Raw genomic sequence first — 21,659 nt, 5'->3', positions numbered from 1 at the left:
CTCCGACCCTGACGAATGCCCCTGACCTACCAGCATTCAGTGAGGGCAGAAACATGTTGGTCTTGTCTATTTCTTTTTAGACTCCAAGAGACATCATTCTCTAACGAGCCTTCCCCCTTTAGTTTTAGTCTTACCAACATGCACCACCATTAAAACTAACAATAGCTACCGGTGACATGTTTGGTAATTTTATTCACCCCCTCTGGATCACTGTAACTATCCAGTCAGTTCAATTTCAGCACTCCCTCTGGTTCTTTTAACCAGAGGTTGAGTCCGCCTGAGTAGTATCATCTTACTTGGGTGGGGCTAGGTGGTCATATGATGAAGCAAGACACTATTATGTGTGTGAGACCACCTAGTCCGTAAAGGAAAATCCCCCACTACTCCTGTAGGACAACACAGCACCCCCTCTAAAGCAACCTAACTTAAACCAGGTACTGAAAAAAGACTAACCCAGTCCTACCCTCAGTTCCTACTACCCCACACCTTTAGTGATTATACAGGGAGTGCAGAATTATTAGGCAAGTTGTATTTCTGAGGATTAATTTTATTATTGAACAACAACCATGTTCTCAATGAACCCAAAAAACTCATTAATATCAAAGCTGAATATTTTTGGAAGTAGTTTTTAGTTTGTTTTTAGTTTTAGCTATGTTAGGGGGATATCTGTGTGTGCAGGTGACTATTACTGTGCATAATTATTAGGCAAGTTAACAAAAAAAATATATATACCCATTTCAATTATTTATTATTACCAGTGAAACCAATATAACATCTCAACATTCACAAATATACATTTCTGACATTCAAAAACAAAACAAAAACAAATCAGTGACCAATATAGCCACCTTTCTTTGCAAGGACACTCAAAAGCCTGCCATCCATGGATTCTGTCAGTGTTTTGATCTGTTCACCATCAACATTGCGTGCAGCAGCAACCACAGCCTCCCAGACACTGTTCAGAGAGGTGTACTGTTTTCCCTCCTTGTAAATCTCACATTTGATGATGGACCACAGGTTCTCAATGGGGTTCAGATCAGGTGAACAAGGAGGCCATGTCATTAGATTTCCTTCTTTTATACCCTTTCTTGCCAGCCACGCTGTGGAGTACTTGGACGCGTGTGATGGAGCATTGTCCTGCATGAAAATCATGTTTTTCTTGAAGGATGCAGACTTCTTCCTGTACCACTGCTTGAAGAAGGTGTCTTCCAGGAACTGGCAGTAGGACTGGGAGTTGAGCTTGACTCCATCCTCAACCCGAAAAGGCCCCACAAGCTCATCTTTGATGATACCAGCCCAAACCAGTACTCCACCTCCACCTTGCTGGCGTCTGAGTCGGACTGGAGCTCTCGGCCCTTTACCAATCCAGCCACGGGCCCATCCATCTGGCCCATCAAGACTCACTCTCATTTCATCAGTCCATAAAACCTTAGAAAAATCATTCTTGAGATATTTATTGGCCCAGTCTTGACGTTTCAGCTTGTGTGTCTTGTTCAGTGCTGGTCGTCTTTCAGCCTTTCTTACCTTGGCCATGTCTCTGAGTATTGCACACCTTGTGCTTTTGGGCACTCCAGTGATGTTGCAGCTCTGAAATATGGCCAAACTGGTGGCAAGTGGCATCGTGGCAGCTGCACGCTTGACTTTTCTCAGTTCATGGGCAGTTATTTTGCGCCTTGGTTTTTCCACACGCTTCTTGCGACCCTGTTGACTATTTTGAATGAAACACTTGATTGTTCGATGATCACGCTTCAGAAGCTTTGTAATTTTAAGAGTGCTGCATCCCTCTGCAAGATATCTCACTATTTTTGACTTTTCTGAGCCTGTCAAGTCCTTCTTTTGACCCATTTTGCCAAAGGAAAGGAAGTTGCCTAATAAATATGCACACCTGATATAGGGTGTTGATGTCATTAGACCACACCCCTTCTCATTACAGAGATGCACATCACCTAATATGCTTAATTGGTAGTAGGCTTTCGAGCCTATACAGCTTGGAGTAAGACAACATGCATAAAGAGGATGATGTGGTCAAAATACTCATTTGCCTAATAATTCTGCACTCCCTGTATAGGTGCAGAAAACTGACACTTTACCGTGACCATGTGGTGCATGCCCCTGCTTGGAGACAGCCCCAGTGCTATCTGCTTTGAGAAGCATTACTTTATGCAAAGGCTCTCTTTGGAAAGCAGCCTGAGAAGGGCAATTGAATAGAGATTCAGCACATTCTGGTTCTGATGTTCGAAACAAAGAATTCACATGCCCCATCTGGAAAATGTGTATAAAATAAGGATTCACACTAACCCACGTTGTTCTGGTCCTAAGTTCTCCTTAGCCAAGGAAGGAATGCCACAGAGTACCCAAAGAGCTGCTGCCTAACTAGGGCTGGTGTCTGTCTGACAGCCGGACGTCTGAGGGGCGGGAGGTATCACCTGAAGTCTAAACTTTCTGCTGGAATAACTGAGTGTCTACCTAGTATGTGGATAGTGCCTTGAAGCCTGCATGTCTGCTTTAGAGAGGGACACAGAGAATGTCAAGGAGGAGAAGCCCAGTCAGTTCGATCTGTGTGAAATACCCAGAGAAATAGGGTGACACTTTCCTTATCAAGAGCACCTCATGAGTGGAATTAGAAAGGGAATTATGAATTAAAATTTGTATGCTGGGCAGAGGTCTTCTGGAGATGCTGACATAAACTTGGGGACATTAAAATCAACTTATTGTTTTCTCAGGAAAAGGGAAGAGGAAGTAAACTGTGAAGAGAGTCTGTGTCAGAACGTGACCCCAACTATGGGCACTTTTTCCCAACTAACCAGTAGTAAAGTGCTTGTGCGCTTCCTTGAAAACATGGTAAAAGTAGACTACACCTGATTGGTACATTTAATTTACTTGGAAGTCCCTAGTATACAGTACTACATGTACCCAGGGCGTGTAAATTAAATGTTACTAGTGGGTTGCAGCACTCATTGTGCCACCCACAAAAGCAGCTTGTAAGACATGTTTCAGGCCTGCTACTGAAGCCTGTAGTACAGTTTTACACTGCCATTTTTACCTGGCCAAATCAACTTTTTCCTGGCTTAAATCTTCCTTTTCAGTACTTACAATTTCTCCCTAAGGTAGGCCCAAAAGCAACTATGGCACAATGCATGATATTAAAAATGTAGGGCATTTTTGTTGTTGCAGTTTTATATAGTGCAAACTTGACCTGAAGGTATTGGAGCGCTTTATGTGAGTACCAGTTACATTACACATGGATACATTCATTTTATTTAGGCATGGGGAGATTAAGTGACTTGCCAAGAATTACAGGATGTTGAGCCGACACAGAGATTTGGATTTTGAACCTGGTTCTCCAGTTCCAAACTCGGCATAGCTGGCTGTTACGCCACATCTTCTTTCAAGTTTTACATGTCATGACAGTAAAAAACCCTTAAGTCATTTTTCAGTGTTGTAAGGCTGTTATCTTATTACACTTAATAAGTGATAACTTCAGGTTGCAACCAGATAGAGATATGCTGTTTACACTCAAATGAATTGTAATTTAACATCCCCTTTAATGATGAGGTTGTATTTTATAGTACGATGTCGAAAATGCTACTTTTAGAAAGCTCCCATTTTTCTGCCTAAAACAAATGTGCCTTTCTGCCTGTGTGCAGGGTCACATAACTGTGAATAGTTCCCCTGTGGTGTTTTGTGTATTGCTTTCACATACTGAGACAAAAGAGGCCTCAGTGTGGAGGGAGAGGGTCTTCCTGACAGGATGGCTGGGAGGAGCTGTGTCCTGCCTTGATTACACCTCAAAGGATCCTGCCTGCAGCACACACAAAGAAACATGGCACCATGCCTGCCCTGGCCTTTGTCAACAAAGACAGATTGGAGCCAGAACCAGGGGAATAACTGACCAGGACCAGTTTTCGGGGTAGGTCAGGGAATTCCCCCTCACAAAGGCTGGAACCAGGTATAAAAGTAGCATCTTCAGAGGCTCACGTCAGAACACTCCTGGACCTGTGGAAGATTCAAAAGAAAGACTGCCCTGGTTTCTAAAGACGGAAGATTAGACCTGCTTGCCTTGAACCTTGGCTCCAGACAAGTGATTCAAAGGGACTGTTGGCTGGCCTCCTGTTTGAGCTTTAGGAATACAACCAGCTTCAAGAGGCTTCCCTGCAATTGCCCAGCTGACCAGAAACAACAGAACCTGCCTAGACCTGCAGCTGGCCTCTGCTGGAGTAAATCCTGATCCCAAAGAGGTGCCCCCTGGTTTTGATCCCTTGGCTGGCATCACAGTGTACTCATCCTGAAGAAAAGGTGAAGATACAGTAGTTTTGGGCTCCTTGTGACTGTGTAGTGACCTCTTCACACAGAGAAACAACAACATGGGGCAGCCGCAAATGCTAAGCTCCAGTGGGACCTGCTCTGTGCAGCCACAAGCATTAGAAATCATGAAGATGTATTTAGAAAACAGACCCCTACCACACAAAGTCCCTACTAATTTCATCACTACTCTCTCCTCGTTATGTCTGAAAAACAATTTTTTCACATTCAATGGAAAAATGTATCTACAGACAAAGGGAGTTGCAATGGGATGCAGTTTTGCTCCAGAGATTGCTAATCTAACAATGGATTGTTTTGAAAACCAGTGGATTTATCCTGATAACAATCCATTCAGGGAACATATAAAGAAATGGCTACGATATATAGATGACATATTTATGATATGGGAAGGCACAGTAGAAACACTTATGGCATTCCACGGGTTGATTAACCATTGCACCCCTGATTTGAGGTTCATGATTTCTTCAAATCCCACAAAGATAATTTTTTTAGATTTATTGATCAGCTCCGAAGAAGGAACAATCAATGTGAACCTATATAAAAAGGAGACAGACAGAAACACCTTATTGCATTTTGCCAGCAACCATCCCCGTAACTTAGAAGAGAATCTTCCCTATGGCCAATTCTTGAGAATATGCAGAAATTGCACAAATAAAGAAGATTACTTCTCAAATGCAGATGATTTGACATAAAGATTGATACAAAGAGGCTATCCCAGAAAGTTTGTAAAACAATCGTGCAAGAGAGTCTGGTACACTCCCAGAGAATATCTCCTTACCCCAAAAGAGAAAGAAAAAGATAAAACAATTCCCCTCACATGCGTTCTGACCTACAATCCGAAGGCCAACAGAGTCAGATCAATTATAGAAAAAAATTGGAAGATACTATATCCACTAGGCCTCCAGAAACCTCTTTTTTTCTTTTAAAAGAGGTAAAAACATCCGCGACACCCTAGTACACGCTGCTTTCACCAACGAGAAACAAAAGAAAGACCTGAGAGGCATGTTAAGTCTTCCTCCCTTAACTGGACATTTTAAATGCAACAGCTGAACAGCGTGCAAATACACTGAAAATACAAAAAGTGTAGAAATAAATGGAAAGGATCACTTTCAGCGCAGGTTTTCCAATTGCAACACAAAAAATGTGATATATTGCATTACCTGCCCATGCAAACTGACGTACATTGGACAAACCACACAGCCAGTAAAGACACGTATACTACAACTTATGTCCAGAATCAGATGCAAAATAACTACAGCCCGCTTGTTGAACACTACATAGAGAAAACCCACAGAGATGACGAACTAAGGTGGTCAGTACTATACATGGAAGAGAAATTACAAACTGGTAAAGAACATTACACCATTTTGCGCAGAATGAAGGCTAGATTGATAGAAAAATACAACACTGCGAGGGACGGCTTAAACGACCTAGATGAACTATGGTCTTTGATAAAAGAGCAATAGAATACTATATTTGCAAGTAGGCTGTATGACCCAGGTGGAAGACGTGCCCTGCTTAGAACATTTTTAAACACCTACTTGAGGTTACAATACAAGAATCCTATTTATTTACACTGCATAGCGAGTGAGCCTAGCCCCTGCTTGCAATACCCTTATAACCTCAGTAAGCCTCAGCACATTCCACATCGTCAAAAAGCGGTCACGAACACACTCGTCCATGGAATAATGTAGAGGACCGCATTCATTCACAGCACGCCTGTCTACAATATCTAGTAGACCTTTTTCGCGTTGCAACATAATTCAACACTACAATATTCAGCAGGACGAACACTCAGTACGTACATTACAAAATGGCCACCACGATTCATATTAAAAACGTAGGCACGTTACTCTAAGTCGTTCTTCTTTTTCCACTCTTCATTCTCAGGCGGACGAGAGCCGAAAAGCATTCAAATCTATCTACACGCCCGCGCCGCACATATGCTGGACGCGACAGCGGCGTGAGGGCGTCACACAAACAACTCAGAGCTACCCTACTGAGGTAGGTTTTTATGAGGCATGAGCGCACCTGTTCGCACACTACAACGCTTAGTAAGGCTAATAAAACCATAATACTAGCGACCCTAAAACTGCCCTCTTTGTCCCTTTTTTTCACAGTCTCGCAACAAATGGAAAACGGACCACGGGCCGGCTACGCCACCCGCTTGCAAAGTAAGATAGTTCATTATAGATTAGCTGATTCTAATTTATAGCCATGCTTAGTTTGTTGTAGCTTTAATATAGTTTATATAATCCACAGTAGATCTCTAACAGACGACAAAGGCATTTGCAATGTTCCTCGGCTATTCCTAAAACAGTGCACACTTCATGTAAGTAGGACGAAGTGCAGACACACAACAGAGTGCACACATATGCAGGCATGTCCTTTAATAATTTTTCCCCCCGTTTCCAATCACAGGGATGGAAACCGAGGGAGGAAACATTCACAATCTGAATGACACGGTTAGTTGCTTTCCCATGTTAATAAATAAAGTAGTGAGCACCTATAACACTAATAGGGCTTAACAACCTACAAAAAGCAAGTCACTATGTACTAACTTTATATGGCTGCAATCATGTTTTGAAATCAACCATCATAACAGGAGGTGTGTTTTCACTTGTGCACTTACAGTGCACATACATGGATGCATGTTGTCTTCACTGATGGGTGCTATGATAATTGATTTACGATTAGTTTTAAATCTTAAAACCACTTAAGAGAATACACGGTTCGGTGCAAACAGAAAGGTGAACAGTGCATCTTTTGAGCACTGGTGGTCTTTCAAACATCTATGTGATGTCCATAGAAAGATGATATAACTATTCATTGTGTAATAAAGGCACTGAGTGCAATGTCCTGGAGAGGCCAAACAAACCACAAAGGCCGAAACACGTCAGGCCAAACAAACCACAAAGGCCGAAACGCGTAGACAATACAGATTTCAGAGGAATGCCTTTGTAATTTAAAAACTACGGTTTAAAGAGACAACAGATGGTACGATAAACACACAGGACGAATAAGACCCTATTAAGTGATACCATAAGACATTCTTTCCGGCACAACAGACTGCTAGCTCAAAAGAGCGGCAGCATTTAAAAAGAAAGACTTCAGTGCAAAAGAACTGTTTCCTTCATATATTCTTTTTGAGTTTTGTTTGTTACATTCATTTGTTTGTCTATATTTAATGTCATGTAAGAATTATTGTGTGATATATATGTGTAGCACGGTTCCATAACACCAATATGGACCACTATTTTTAAGAAGCCTTCTCACAAATTGTTGTCCAAACTTATTTATAATAGTAAGATTGCTGAAGGGAAAAGCCCCTAAAGAACAGACTAAAAGCATTGAAAATAAAGGAGACAATAAATGTCTTCAAGTGAGTAATTTATTTCTTTGCTCTTGACAGACGGCATTTCATATATTTATCTCGCCTGTATACCCTAGCTCATATCAGCTGTGCAGCCACAGTGGCAGCCTGCAACAACCGGCGACGTGAAGTTTCATTGACGACTGGCTCTTTACGCTACAACAGCGATTGTCTGCAATGCCCAGCCTGCTCTTCGTGCTGACAACAACCTCCTCATTCCCCTCCCCCCCAATGTGAGAAGCAGCTCTTTGTGTGGACTTGAGAAGGTAACTGTTCAGTTGGAGAAGGGTCCCTGTATCCGACCTGAGCTCAATCGCAGTTGGGCTGTTCTTGTGACGTTCTCTTGGTCCAGTACGACCAGATACGCGTGAGTGGTGGTTTGTGCTTTCTTTGCCCTATTTTCACCTAAAACATTAAAAAAAATCATATTTCCAGTTCTACTGATTGGAGTTTTTGTTATGTTGGTGTTATTGTATTTATTACATTTTACTCATTTTTTAAAAATTGATCTGGAGTTTTTCTTCTGTTGTATTTTCACTTTTTTACAGTTTAAGTACTGCATACATACTTTACACATTGGCTTTAAGTTTAGGCTGACTTCTTTTGTGCCAAGCTACCAGAGGGTTAAGCACATATTTATTTAGTGACTTTTGTGATTCACAATGAAATAAAAAGGTACTTAGGTTCATCACATCACATGTGCATTTGCTTTCTGCCCATCTGTGTGTGATTTACTTCTTTAAGACAAGAAGAAATAGAAGGCAAGTTTGAGAGCAATGTTTCCTTTTAAATTCAGAAGTGGAAATTCATTTTGAAATTCATTGCATGTGATGTGGGCTCTGAAGAATTACTATTTTTAGAGTGAGCCGGAAGGGAGCTGGAGTCCACTTTTATTAGACAGAAAACTCATTAAATGACCGCAGAAGTGAAAGGCTCAGTCAAAAGTCAGTCAGTCGGTGCTTTGAAGTAACATTTCAAATTTGCTCATCATGAACGTAAAATTTTCTAGCAGCACAACAGGGACCAAAGATCAATATTTCATCAAACACTGGAATAGACCAATATGAAGCAATCTGAGCGCAAGCCTCTGACAAACGAGTGGGAGGCACGTCAACGCTGGCAGCCTCTTCCATGATGAATATGAGGGCCGGGGCACCCAATCAATTAAACTTTTCAAATTCCAAAAGAACTGTCATAAACTTTTGGTATTGGGATTTTGATTAATCTTTTCTGCGATGAAAGGTGCCATGGCGATGAGTCCAAGAGACAGCACCGGGAAGTGAAGCTATCGTTTATGTATGCCACAGTATAAACTAGACCTGTCCCCGCCAAATACCAAAGGGGTGGACAACTTCTTGGGGGTCCTCAGCTGCGCCCTCTTACTCTGCTTCTCATTTGTTCCCTTTACTCTGCTTCTCATTTGTTCCCTTCTACCAGTCAACACCATGATATACATGTCCTAGTAACTGAGGAACTGTAGGAAAATAAGCATTTCAAGGACCAACTGCATACCAGTACAAAAAAGGGTTGCTAGACACAACTTACAAAACAATGTGTATATCCATGGCGAAGTAAGTAAAATGAATGAGTATTATCCCATACAAGCCTGCAAGATGAAGTATGAAAATTGTGTGTTGAGAGCACTCTTTCTGAAACTCAGCTTTTCAACCCTCTTTCGAACTGGAACAGTAAATAAGGGCCAGATGTACCAAAGGGTTTTATCCATTCTGTGTCTATGGGAAAATGTGTTAGTACATATGGGCCTAAATGTTTTCTCATGTGTGCTCAAGCATGCTTGGCTGGAGAGACTAGGGAAGAGGATTTGTTGTTCTTCTTCGCACTAGTAGAGCAAAACTACGCCTCTTCAAACATTTTGATGATATATGATCCCTGAATCACTTAACAGTGAACAAAAGGGCAGTTCACCAGTGAAGGTGTTGGTGTTGTATTAGTTGGATAGAAGTATTTACAGATAACTGGATGACAACTTTAAAAAAACCTACGAAGATATACGCATTAGCAAAGCAAATGAAGTCTCACTTATTATTAGTTGAATGCAACTGTTATTTGGTAGAGGAGTGTTCGTCTGTGACTGTGTAAATGGAAGAGTTAGTGGATGGGTTAATGTGAGCCGGTGTCTTGCTGACCGTTACACCCTAGCCTGTAACTTAGGGAGAATGGGTGACTGATGAAAATATTGGATAAAAGAATTTGGAGAAATATCAACATAAAACAAGCATTTGCAATGTAACGGTTCTCGCATTTGCTCGAGTTAGAGCTATTAGTGTTGTAAACTCCTAACCAGACTTTTCTTGCACACAAATTGAAAGAAAAAAAAATTAGCACGATCGCGCTATGTAATACACAGCGCAATCACATCTGCGTGGAAAATAAAGAGATAAAGTAGTCCGGAAACAATGCTGAAAATATGGAGCCTCATATGTTTTCAGGAGTTGGCCGGTGTGCTCGAGGAGGGCTAAACCCCCAAAAAGGCATGATGTATGCATACCTTTCACTAATGAAATCAAGCTGATTTGAAAAGGGAAGCCCACGAACCAATGAAAGTGACAGGTGTGACATGGGTGTGGTTAAAAGCCCAAAGAGAGATTACAGTAGGGACGGAACGCTTGTGCGCTCGACCCTAAAAACACCACTATAAGCCCTAGAATTCTGATGAAAGATGTAACCCATGGTTAAGGACATCAATGTTTGTTTGTTTACCTTCAAACAATAGACAAGGTGCTCTTAAAATGTGCATACATGCAGCATCTGCTCTTGACAATTCTTCAAGGGGTAGACATTGTTTGCCAATTATACTATTACAGACCAGGGGCCTGATTTATCAGAGGGTTTTGCCCCTTCTGTAGCTATGGACAAATTGTTGATCCATTATAAAAATATGCAACACAAAGCCTCACGTAAATCAAAGTATTTTAATCTTGGCAAGTATAACACACATATTTCAAGTAAACATTTGGTTAACATGGTTACTATGCAGAATATGCTGCATTTAGTGGAGGAAAACGTTTCAGTGTTGCTTCTTTATTCACCAAATAGTCCCTGCTAGCATTTGCCACTCCTGGAAAAAAATGTGCAACATGCACTCAATGGAAGCTCTCCATGGGAGGCAGTTAAGTACACCAAACTGTAACTGTATGATAGTGAGCAAGAACTACCTCTCAGAAACGAACCATAATGTGTGAATATGTTTCAAAGTAAAACTGAAGTGTCTAACACAAACCAGCCAAGGGCTCAATGAGTCAACTCCCCTAATAATGCTGTCTTTCTAAAGCACTAGGTGCTGTCACAAAACAGTTAATTTATGCCCTTTCAATATATTACTCATCCTCCCACTTTTTGTCTCAGTATTTCCCTTCATGCTTACCATTTGTATATCCATTGACATCACGATAAGTAATGATTGATTTCTATATTCACTAACATCAGTATGTTAACTATTTTTGACTAAAGCAATAATCAGATTGTGTCAGCTACTACCTATGCCCTAAGTGACATATACTAACAACTGCCATTTACAGGACAGCCCCACTTCAATTCCCTACATTTATATCCACTAACTTCTAAAGACTATTCATCTTGTTTAATTCATATTTGCCAAGTTCATAAGCTCATAAATATCTCTAAAATACAAGAGATATAGATAGAAAATATGACAGTAGTAGGATGGCTGCTTAGAGTTAATTCACATAATGATAACTGATACTATATGCTTTAGCAAATCAATGTTTGCTTCATTTAGTCATCTACTCAGTAAGGAGATACAGATCTCATTATTGCACAACTATCTTGCATGCCCCAAGGCAGGTACACATGCCTACCACTCCTACTTTAATATCAGTATAACAAGATGCAATCCCTTATTCTCATGTCCCACAAGATAACCACCATCCAGCCAGCAACACGTGGCATCACAGGGAGATTAGTCCTTTTATCAGTCATTCGTGTTTACCGTTCATTCTCAAATCACATACTGCTTTTGTGAATCAAGCAGACATGCTGCTTTATTCAAAATATCCTCAAAGTCGTTCAGTTATGGGCGCATAATGGCCTAAAAAACACTTGTATTTGCAGAGGTTAACAAAATCTACTGTGGACAGGAATTTTCACTGTAGCCTTTTCCCGGGCTACAATATTAAATACAAAAGACTACACTCTGATACATTATTGATTACCATGTTAATAGCTGAATCATAAATGTTAACTTTTTATTCGGACTAGTAAGTATCAATGTACAGTACTTTTTAGCTACATTAGTTTCATTTTGAAGCTTGTTTAGGTTAATTTTTACTGTAGTCATTGCTCATTTGCGCAAAGATAGTTCAAATGCTGTGACTGGGCTGTATAATAACTTAGAAAGGGTTCTATTTGTTTTACATACAAGACAAGCATCTATTCCAAAGGTTCAAGCACCAGTCTTGAAATCAACAGTCGCCGAAGAGTAGTCACATCTCCATAGGATCATAGCCCAGTTGTGTAATCTTTCAAGGCAACAGATTACTGAGCAAAATCATTGGCCAGCGTTTCAAACCAAGCCCGGTTGTCAGGGTATGCTTTCATACACCTGATCCGCTACGTGAGTTACATTATGAATTGAAGAAAGATGTTTTAAATCATGAGCCATGGATACCTTGTCTTTCAAATTAACAATGATAAACTACAATGATTACACTTCTTACCTGGTACATATGAGACAGCAAAAACTTCACTTCCAAATGCTTTGTGCTTTATTTCCTTCACGAAGTCACCAGTTTCTAAGCGGAAGCACTGGATTCGTCCATTTTCCCTGTCAGCCACGCACAGTTGTCTGAGGTCGGGCAGCAGTGCCAGGCTATGGGGGATGCTGAACTGGCCGGCTTTGGCTGCTGGCGAGGAAGACTCTAGGAGGAAAGTACTAAATAAGATTCTTGACTTCATCAACTTGCAGATAGAGAGCAGACGTTGATATATCAGGTTCAGATGACATTATTACATCTTTAGTTTACACCTTTGCATGGCACGTCATACATTAGTAATTTATTTAAAATTCCTGTCTATAGTCAGTGGCGTAACATTAGCCACGAGCTCCGTAGGGGCCCCTCCGCACAGTACACTGTGCACAGCTGCGGAGCGGCGCAGGGGAGGGTAGAGGCCTCTATGTACATTGCCATGGGGCCTCTTCAAGTTTTTTTACACCACTGATTATCGTTGTTACGCTTTAAAGCACAATGATGTCTCTACACATTTTGTTTATAACCGTTCTTTTTTTTATTGTTTTTTTTGTACATGATAACAAGTCACAACTAAAGCAGAAAAGTAGGCATGCCCAGTCCTCTTCAACCAGTAAACACCCACTGAGGAATACATGTAGCCTGTAATACAAGTTAACATTACCATAGGTATACAATCCATCCCAGCATTAGATATTTTAGTAGTAAGTTTAGCATTGTCTAACCATCCACACATTTGGACAAGATTTTGGTGTGCTTTCATCAGCATCCCCTTGCTATCTATGCCAACCGTGTCATTTGTGAGCACCAAGTAACCCTGTGTCTCAAATGGGAGATTGCATCGGGGTAGATGCCTTCCAGTGCCCGCTGAATCTCATTTGGTGACCATTAGTGAAGTGCCCAGCAGAGCTCTGTTGGCACCGGAATTTCCAATCCCATCATCTACCCCCAGAAAAACCATGAGATGGGGAAGAGGGTCTGACCCAGGATCAGGGAGAGTTTGGTTAGGATCTTTTCCTGCCAGACCATACATCCCCGACGAGTGTGATACCCACAGTATCCCATCGGGAAAAGCCCTTCAGGATAGCCGCCTCTAGTAGCCATGCCCCATGCCATAGGTGGTGTGTTGAGTAACCACCCCGTGCGTCGCTGTGCAGCTCACCATCCAGTTATCACCATTCTGGTTATCTGAGGGATGGCTTCAGAGATTGGGTCGCCGATGAGCAATCCCATAGCTCGAGGGGAGCCCAGTAAACTAAGTTCTAGTGGGTGTGCTGGGTCAGACCAACTTCCGGTGAACCAGTCATTAATGACCAGGTTCTGGGATGCTAAACAGTAGTAGTTAAAGTTAGACATGCCCATTCCAACTTCATAGGAGGTGCATTGGCATGTACTCCAGGCCAGGTGACGCCTGCCATTGTGCCAGAAGAAGACGCTAGCTATGGAATCCATCTCCGTGGACCAGTGGCTTGGGAGTTCTATAGCAGAGTTTTGGAAAAGGTAAAGAAAACGGTGTAGAATCATCATTTTATGTATGCAACTCTCCCTACGACATTTAGTGGTAGTGAGTGCCATTTATTAAGGTGCGATTTGGCTCTACGGACCAGCAGAGTTATGTTGAGTGACCGGGTCAGGAATAGATCAAAAGCTACAGTAATACAAAGATATCGGACACTGAGACGTCGAATCGGAATATTTGATTGCCAGTCAATGGCTCCGCGTGTTCTAGTTAATGGCACAAACAGTGATTTGGTTGGATATCAATTAGTTCGGAAGCTTCCGCAAAAAGCTGCAGAAGATAAAGATATTGCGGGCCGCTGTTCGCTGGGTTCAACAGGTATAACAAGACATCATCTGCATAAAGTGTGATTTGGTCCTTGTGGTCTGACCCACCAGCTCCATTCCTCCATCAAGAAATCACATTGGCTTAATTCAGCAAGAGGCTCTAAGGCCAATACAAACAGGAGTGGTGCTAGGGGCATCCCCATCGGGTGCTGTGGTCTATGGCGAAGGTCCTCGACATCACTCCGTTGACACACACTCAGGCCGAGGGTGTCGTGTATAGCAAATGGATCATGCATTGAAAGTGGGTCCCTATGCCAGTCCTCTCTAGGACTTGGAATAAGTAGTCCAGTAGACTGTGTCAAATGCTTTTTTCGAAATCCACTAGTAATAAGGCTGTGGCATGGGGAGCACTGTAGACAGAGTCGGATATTACGTGCAGGCATGAAACCAATTTGGTCCAAGTGCATGAGGGGCCCAACATCCTGCGGTAGCCGATTGGCCAGGATGGTGGCATAGATTCTTATCTCTGTGTTGATTAGAGAGATTGTCTTATAATCAGCACACGACGCGGAGGGGGGTTGTGTCTTTGGTATTATCACTACTGTGGCTTGATCAAAGTCTTGGGGGAAGGCACCCTGTTCTACTGCTACTGCGTACAGATTCAGTAGAATTGGGGCAAGAATATCTCGAAATGTAGCATAAAATTCAGTCAGGTAACCGTAAGGGCCCAGCATCTTGCCGGGTTTCAAGGCCGAGATTGCCTCACCAATCTGCCCTCTCGGCTGCAGGTAGACCACGAATGTGGTGGCAATGTCCAAAGAGGTGGTATGTACCATGCTTTTTGAGTCCCTCACCTCAGGTATGATCCCTCCAGCCAAGGGTTTATAGGCTAGCCAGTATAGTAACTTACTATTTTTGTCTCCCCAGCCATAGATGCATGCTATGCCAAGGACGCACACCAGAATTATTTTGCTGCTTCCCAGGAGTGGGCTCTCATTTCTTCTATCACAAGGGCTAAGGCCCTGGTAGTGTCTGCTTCATTGTTGAGGTTCAGATGTGTTCCCAAATGGAGTGCACAGGCCTCCAGTTGGGTAATATGTTCCCTGCAGGTTTTTTTACTTCAGCCTGAGAAGGATTTTTGCACGGCCCCGGACAGTGGCCTTGCATACCACCCACAGAGTGCATTTGGACGGAGCCGTATCCATGTTATTGCAAAAGTAGGCTTCCAGCTCTCAGCGTAGGTCTTGTGTGTAGGCCTCGTCCTGGAGATGCCAAGCATTAAAATGCCACATAGGACAACTCAGGGAATCAGGAGGGCCTATACCTATAAGTAATGGAGCATGATCCGAAATACATCAGGCCAGAGACCGACAAAAGTAACAGGTCTATAACCAAATTTGTATGATGTGCTGCTGAAGTGTGGGTGTATTGTCGCGTGTTAGGATGCGAGTTCCTCCTCATATCACAGAAACTGAGTTGTGTTACCAAAAGGCAAAAGATTGTTGATGTCAGGAAAAAGATCTCAGGTAGAGTCCATCTCAGGTTCTTAGATAGCATTCATGTCACCGCCAATGAGACTAAGACGAGGGGCAGGCGGGCAACAAGATCAGTGAGTGTGGTATGGAAGTAGTCTAATACCACAGGAGGGGCATAGATAAAGAGGATGTTTAGAGGATATAACAGTTCTTTATAGCTATTCTGATCTGATCTGATCCTAGAGCTCTCAAGCTTCCCAACATCCACAAGCCTATACGTTTGTAATAGTGACAAACATTTTGTACTGAATTTTCTAGGATGGAAATATATCTGCTTTGAAAACGAACGGCTTCCTGAGTGGGACTAGGAAGTCAAAAACTCCACTTTTGAAATCATTTTGTAGATATTTTCCCTCATGGAAACATATTTTCTTTGTGGAGAAAAAATACGTTCCTGTCATTCTTAGTCAAGCAGGCTGTACACGCCTACAGGGCAATCTGCCTCATTATACACAAGTGCTTGTAGAGAGCTGTAATTTCTGTAGATATAAAGGAGTACTTGCAGTGATGTTTTGACCCCCACAAAGGTCAGATTTCTACTCCAATTCTATGAGAAAATCTATAGGAGATCACTTCCGATTTTTATTCTACCAGCTAAGGATTCATTGGTGAAGAAATGTATGCGAATACCCCATAATAATAACATTATTGCTGGTGCTGATGGCTACTGCATTGACACCTGACTGAAAAAAAGAACACGTCTTTCCAATGTACAAACGTGATCACTACCAGCACAGAGAGCAGAGTTATAGCCTTACCTTCTCCCCACTGCAAGATGAACTTCCCCAGGGGTGAGAACTGCATGATGCGGCTGTTACAGTATCCATCGGAAACATAAAAATTGCCAGTTGCTGGATCAACAGCCACATCAGTTGGTTGGCAGAAGTGGCTTTTATCACTTCCTGGCTGGAAGGCCTTTCCTAGGACTAGCAGAGGAGAGTCACCTCCCTGGGCTCCCAGTTTAAACACCTGCATTAGAAAATACAAGAAGAAACATGTTCTGAATCATGGGGCCATGTAGGTATGAAACTTCAACACGTGATTAAAAAAACATACTGTCAAGCCATATTAAAAAAAAATGAATATGAAAAGGATTTTTGGAAGTATCTACTTAATTAAATGCGCATGCAAATATAAACTGTATTTTCAGCATAATATCTCCTGAAACCTCAACTGTCCTGGGCATGATGAGTATTTCAAACACCAAAATAAAACACACACACACACACACACACACACATACGTTCATTTTATTTATTTTAAAACAATAGCTCTTCTGTTGCAGAACACCATTTGGTCCTACCACTTGGCAATGTTTACTTTCCCGAGTCCTCTTTCTTCCCACCAGCTTAACCACTGCGTCCCTTTTTTGCTTGTTAATTATTTTCTTTTTCGCTGGCCCAGTAACTGCAATTTTCTGCCAGGCCTCTACTTTTGTAACTTACCACTCCAAAACGAGGACAGCCACCTGATCATAGTGAATAAAACAAAACATGGTCTGCTTCTTGACGAAAGCGCACGCATGTGTCATGACGCATACACACGCTCACGTCATAACACTTGCTTCACACTACAAGCTCACCCCTGGATTATGGTACACACTTTCCAAGATTGCTAGACATCTTGACGCATGCTTTCACATGCTGGTTTAAACAAAACTTGGAAAGCCAACAGCTAGGCAGTTTAAAGCGACACCTATTGGCTTTCCTTGGTAAGTCTGCTAATAAAACAGCAAAGGCCATTTTTATTAAAAAGAGTGTCCCTTCACTTATCACACTATATGCAAATGAGAAGGTTCTGATTATACTCCTGAACTGTCTTATCCGGTAACCTCTTCTTCAAGGACCCGTCTCCCAACATATGAAGATATTAGAGTAGCTAGAACTTTCAGAAACCAGTTTAAGTGAGGAATCAATGACATTTTCTTCATGTCAATGGGACTCTGTTTCTGAGCTCTTAAAATACACCAGAGACTCTGTAGCTGAAAATAATATTTTGAGCACACTGCAATCTAAGGAATTAGCTCCCTGGTTTCTAATTTTGTAACTACGTTGGCTTTTTCTCTCCTTTATACAAACAGTGCTTGTCTGAAGAACTACACATATATTTTTATGAATACCTCTGTAAACTCTTTAAGTATCCTAGAATATTTATTATTCCAATTTGATCCCTTGCTAGCAACGTCTTAACAGTTACTTGTGTAAATAAGCCTACAGCCACCCCATTATTTTTGCAAAATTGCTACTCTGATGTGGATATGTATTACGTTTCTATTACATTTCCATTGTAAACTCCCATCAAACATGTCTGACTCAATAACTCAATTTTCAATTATACTTTTTTGCACACTTTTCCACTTTTACATTAAGCCTGTATCTTTGAATTCCAGTCCTGTCCCCGTCCCCAGCAATGACGTGTCTAAAATATATATTTTCTTCTCTGTCCCTTTCAGCCTCCAATGCATTGCCTTCATTCAGTTCCTTTTTTCCAAATATGCCACTGGGATACTCCTACTGACACCTGGAGGTTCAACTATCAAAATTTTGCATTAAGCACTAACGACTGAGAGACGCACTCTGATATTCAAAAGGGACATATTACGACAGGGACCTAAAACCACCTTCTGTAATCACAAATTTACTACAGAATCCTGACCATGTAGTCAATTCTTGGGATCATTTCGCAGACACCACAAATCTTGAGCGCAGCCATGAGGGTGCCTACCACAGGCTTGCAGTTTAGTATTGCCCATATCCTCAGTGAACCTTCGGGGCCCAGTACCCCCATCCCCATCGGCCAGGACTCTGGGGCAATTATAATCATGTGCATGTGCTAACTTTGATTTTTAGAATACTATCATGGGCATAGTCTGTGAAGATGCACCTGGAGCAACAACGTATCACGTAAGCAGTAGATCAACTTTGAAAGCCATCTTCCCAGAATTGGATTCATTCAGTTCTTCACAGCTAATCTCCATGACACTGGTCAGTGAAAACACATCCACAGGTGTGCAGAGTAGCGTCTCTGTGGCCACCACAGTGCAGCAAAATGTTCCTGAACTCTTATTTGTCATCTTAGGTACACCACTACTTTTCTTCTTGTCCTTTTGGACTTCTTATGCACTGGGACAATAGATCCCACTTCAGCTAATTATTTCATCTTGTTGCAGTACCAGCAACACTATGATTGGCCTCCTTAGCTTCGTGATTTGTTCACTCTCTCCCTCACTGATTCCCTTTCCAAATATGTTCCTTCTACTATCATCCTTGCACCCCCAAAGGCACGTCTTTTCCAGTGCTGGTCGCGTGTGCCAAAGCAGTGTGAGTTTTACACTGCCGTCTCCATGTACACGCGGGGTGATGGAGCTGACACCTGTCCCCCTGGCTCTGCTGTGAGTGCCTCTGTCTTTGCCAGGTCCATACATAATGGTTTTCTTTAATGAACCTACCTGATGCAGAGCCACGTCGGTGACCCAGTAATTGCCGTCCTTATCAACAGTCAGGCCATGCGGTAAATAAAACCTGAAACACATTAAAAACAGAATTAGTATCAATGTTAATGGGAAAGTTTTCTCTTGAACACTAAACTAGGCAGACTGGTATTTTGTGGCATCCTGTACACAAGTCTTCCAGTGAAAACTCAATTAAATCTTCAATTCTGCTCAAGCGATTGACATTTTGATGACATTGGGCAACTGTCACCTAACCAAACTAGCACTGAAAGCTACATGTTGTTCTTTGCATAAAGATGAGTCCTTTCGATGCAAATGGTCAAAGGGCCTGTGTGTTCTTCTCACAATGATTCTGAATAACCCTACACAGCTGGGATCCTCAAACTGAAACTCTCTCACTTTTACCCAAACATTTCACATTAAGATGCAAGTCTGTTTCTTTTTCAAGATGCTAATGTGTTCAGCCTGGGCACAAGCTGGCAGGCACCTTGACTGCTAAAGCGGAGGCTGGCACTCCTTGCTGCCTGGGGTCTGGCCATTGGGAGGGGTTAGTATTACTTGATTGTTGTAAGGTGCAGAAGAACAGGGCTTCAATGCTAACCTGATGTTCTCAGTAATATCAGCCCCACAAATAATCCTTGTGCCGTGCTCACCTCTATTGTCAGTGATGTGCATGCTGGAGGCTCCCAACTAGTACTCAGACCCTTTGGTCTCTGCACCAAGCACGTCTGGCGCGTTCAGAGGACCAAGGAATACATGTCTGCAAGGACTTCTGGGCAAGGGGGCAGGAGGAGGCGTGGGAGGAGTTAGGGAAGGATGATGTCTGATGGGGAATGCATTACATGCTCTCCCATGCCTTGCAACAAAAATGTGGTAGGACAGGGTACGGGTGATTCCCCGACCACACACAGCCCTCTCTGAAAAGTGATTTTATTTACTGGTTGCATATTTGCTCTGCACAAGTTGTAGTCGGAGCCAAAGAAAGTCTCCTCTCTAATATCTTCTTTAACTGATCCTAAGTAACATAGAGCCTGATTTAGGTCTTGACGGAGGGAATACTCCATCACAAATGAGACGGATATCCCGTCCGCCGTATTAAGATCCAATTGCCTCCTATGGGATCGCAATATAGCTGACAGGATATCCGGCACGTTTTTAAAGGAGTATTTCCTTTGTCAATACCTAAATCAGGCCCTACGTGATGTAACTAGAAGAACATTAATAATCAAAGTGTGTGTGAGTCATTTCAGACAATGCCTAATCTGCCTGAGTCATGGCTGTTTTAATGAACACAAAAGAGGTAATTGCCAATAACCTATCAAGGGCCAACCAGCACCAGAGGGCTGCACTAGGGCCCTTTTTGTTATACTCCACTATAATTCTTTGAGTTTTGGGCAAATCTCAACCAGAATGTAATGCCTGGTTGTGCTGCAGTTCTACCCTCCCTATACTTCTTGACCCTGGCTGAGTTCCACAAGATCTTCTGCGAAGCACTGCGCTGGGTGATGTGAGGTTGATATGCTTTCATCAATGCCATGTAGGTCTGCAGCAGAAGGCAAGAAAAGTATATTAACCACTGGAAATGATCAGCAAGGAGGCAGAGCAACAAATAGCGGCCTAGGCAGGGATCCAGTATTTCTAGAAACAGATATATGCCTCTTGCTGAGACATGAAGGAATGAAGCGCGTACAAAATTTAGGTGGGGACCCAACTAAACTGTTGTCATTAACTGTGGGACTTAGATTTTATTAGAAATATATTTCATTTAGGGCATTTTGCTGAGACTTCTTAAAGGGTGCATTTTTTATGCTGGAAGTTTCAAACCCCGCCTGCCATACATTTAAAAAATATATATGCCAGCCACAAAATGTGGCTTTTGGTACATATGGAGTCACCCAATTGAAATATGTACATATATTACCTTCTGACGGTTGCCAGTAGATAGTTAAAGTTAGGACCCAATTCTCACAGAAAACACCTATTTTGTTTTGCTAATAACTTTGGTATAATTCGAGGAATCTTCACAAAATGTTCAAAGGTAGTGGCCTGGTCACTTCAGCTGCTGCCTGGAAAGTTTCAGAATGATCCATGAAACAGGGGCCGAGAAAAAGGGGGGTCCCAAAACAAGTTTTCCCCATGCAAACTTGTACACCACTGCCGTCTTAACTGTTAAATGGAATTACACTACATTTGGCAGAAAGCTAGCTCTTGGTCCAAAAAGAGATCTTTTGCGATTTGGTGTAAATCTGTTCAGCCATTTTGGAGATATTAAAGGAAAAAGAAGTATAGGTATTTAGGGTCCTGGACCCTTTGCTGATCCACTCGAGGAGGATCCACTGCACCGGACCTGGGGGAAAAGCATGGCCCTGATTAGCTCACCCCAAGCTGAGAGGAAAGTTGCAGCTGCCATTTTCTTTCTCACATCGGACTGGGGAGGAAAAAACACTATAAAATTGACATGAGGG

General features: G+C 42.2%; 1 protein-coding gene across 15 annotated transcripts in view; it reads right to left on the bottom strand.

Annotated features, from left to right (window-relative positions):
- Positions 1-21,659, bottom strand: part of PAM (peptidylglycine alpha-amidating monooxygenase) — a 1,007,326-nt gene that overhangs the window by 116,007 nt on the left and 869,660 nt on the right. For all 15 annotated transcript variants that reach the window (XM_069226162.1, XM_069226060.1, XM_069226139.1 and 12 more), the window contains 3 exons: positions 19,192-19,264; positions 16,502-16,712; positions 12,394-12,594 (listed from right to left, as the gene is read on the bottom strand). In XM_069226162.1, coding sequence (XP_069082263.1) covers positions 12,394-12,594; positions 16,502-16,712; positions 19,192-19,264 — 485 coding nt within the window. The remainder of the gene's footprint in view (positions 1-12,393; positions 12,595-16,501; positions 16,713-19,191; positions 19,265-21,659) is intronic.

Source organism: Pleurodeles waltl, chromosome 1_1, assembly GCF_031143425.1.
Source record: "Pleurodeles waltl isolate 20211129_DDA chromosome 1_1, aPleWal1.hap1.20221129, whole genome shotgun sequence".
NCBI classification, from domain to species: domain Eukaryota; kingdom Metazoa; phylum Chordata; class Amphibia; order Caudata; family Salamandridae; genus Pleurodeles; species Pleurodeles waltl.
The sequence above is the reverse complement of the archived record's forward strand: the minus strand, read 5'-3'. Positions and strand labels throughout refer to the sequence as shown.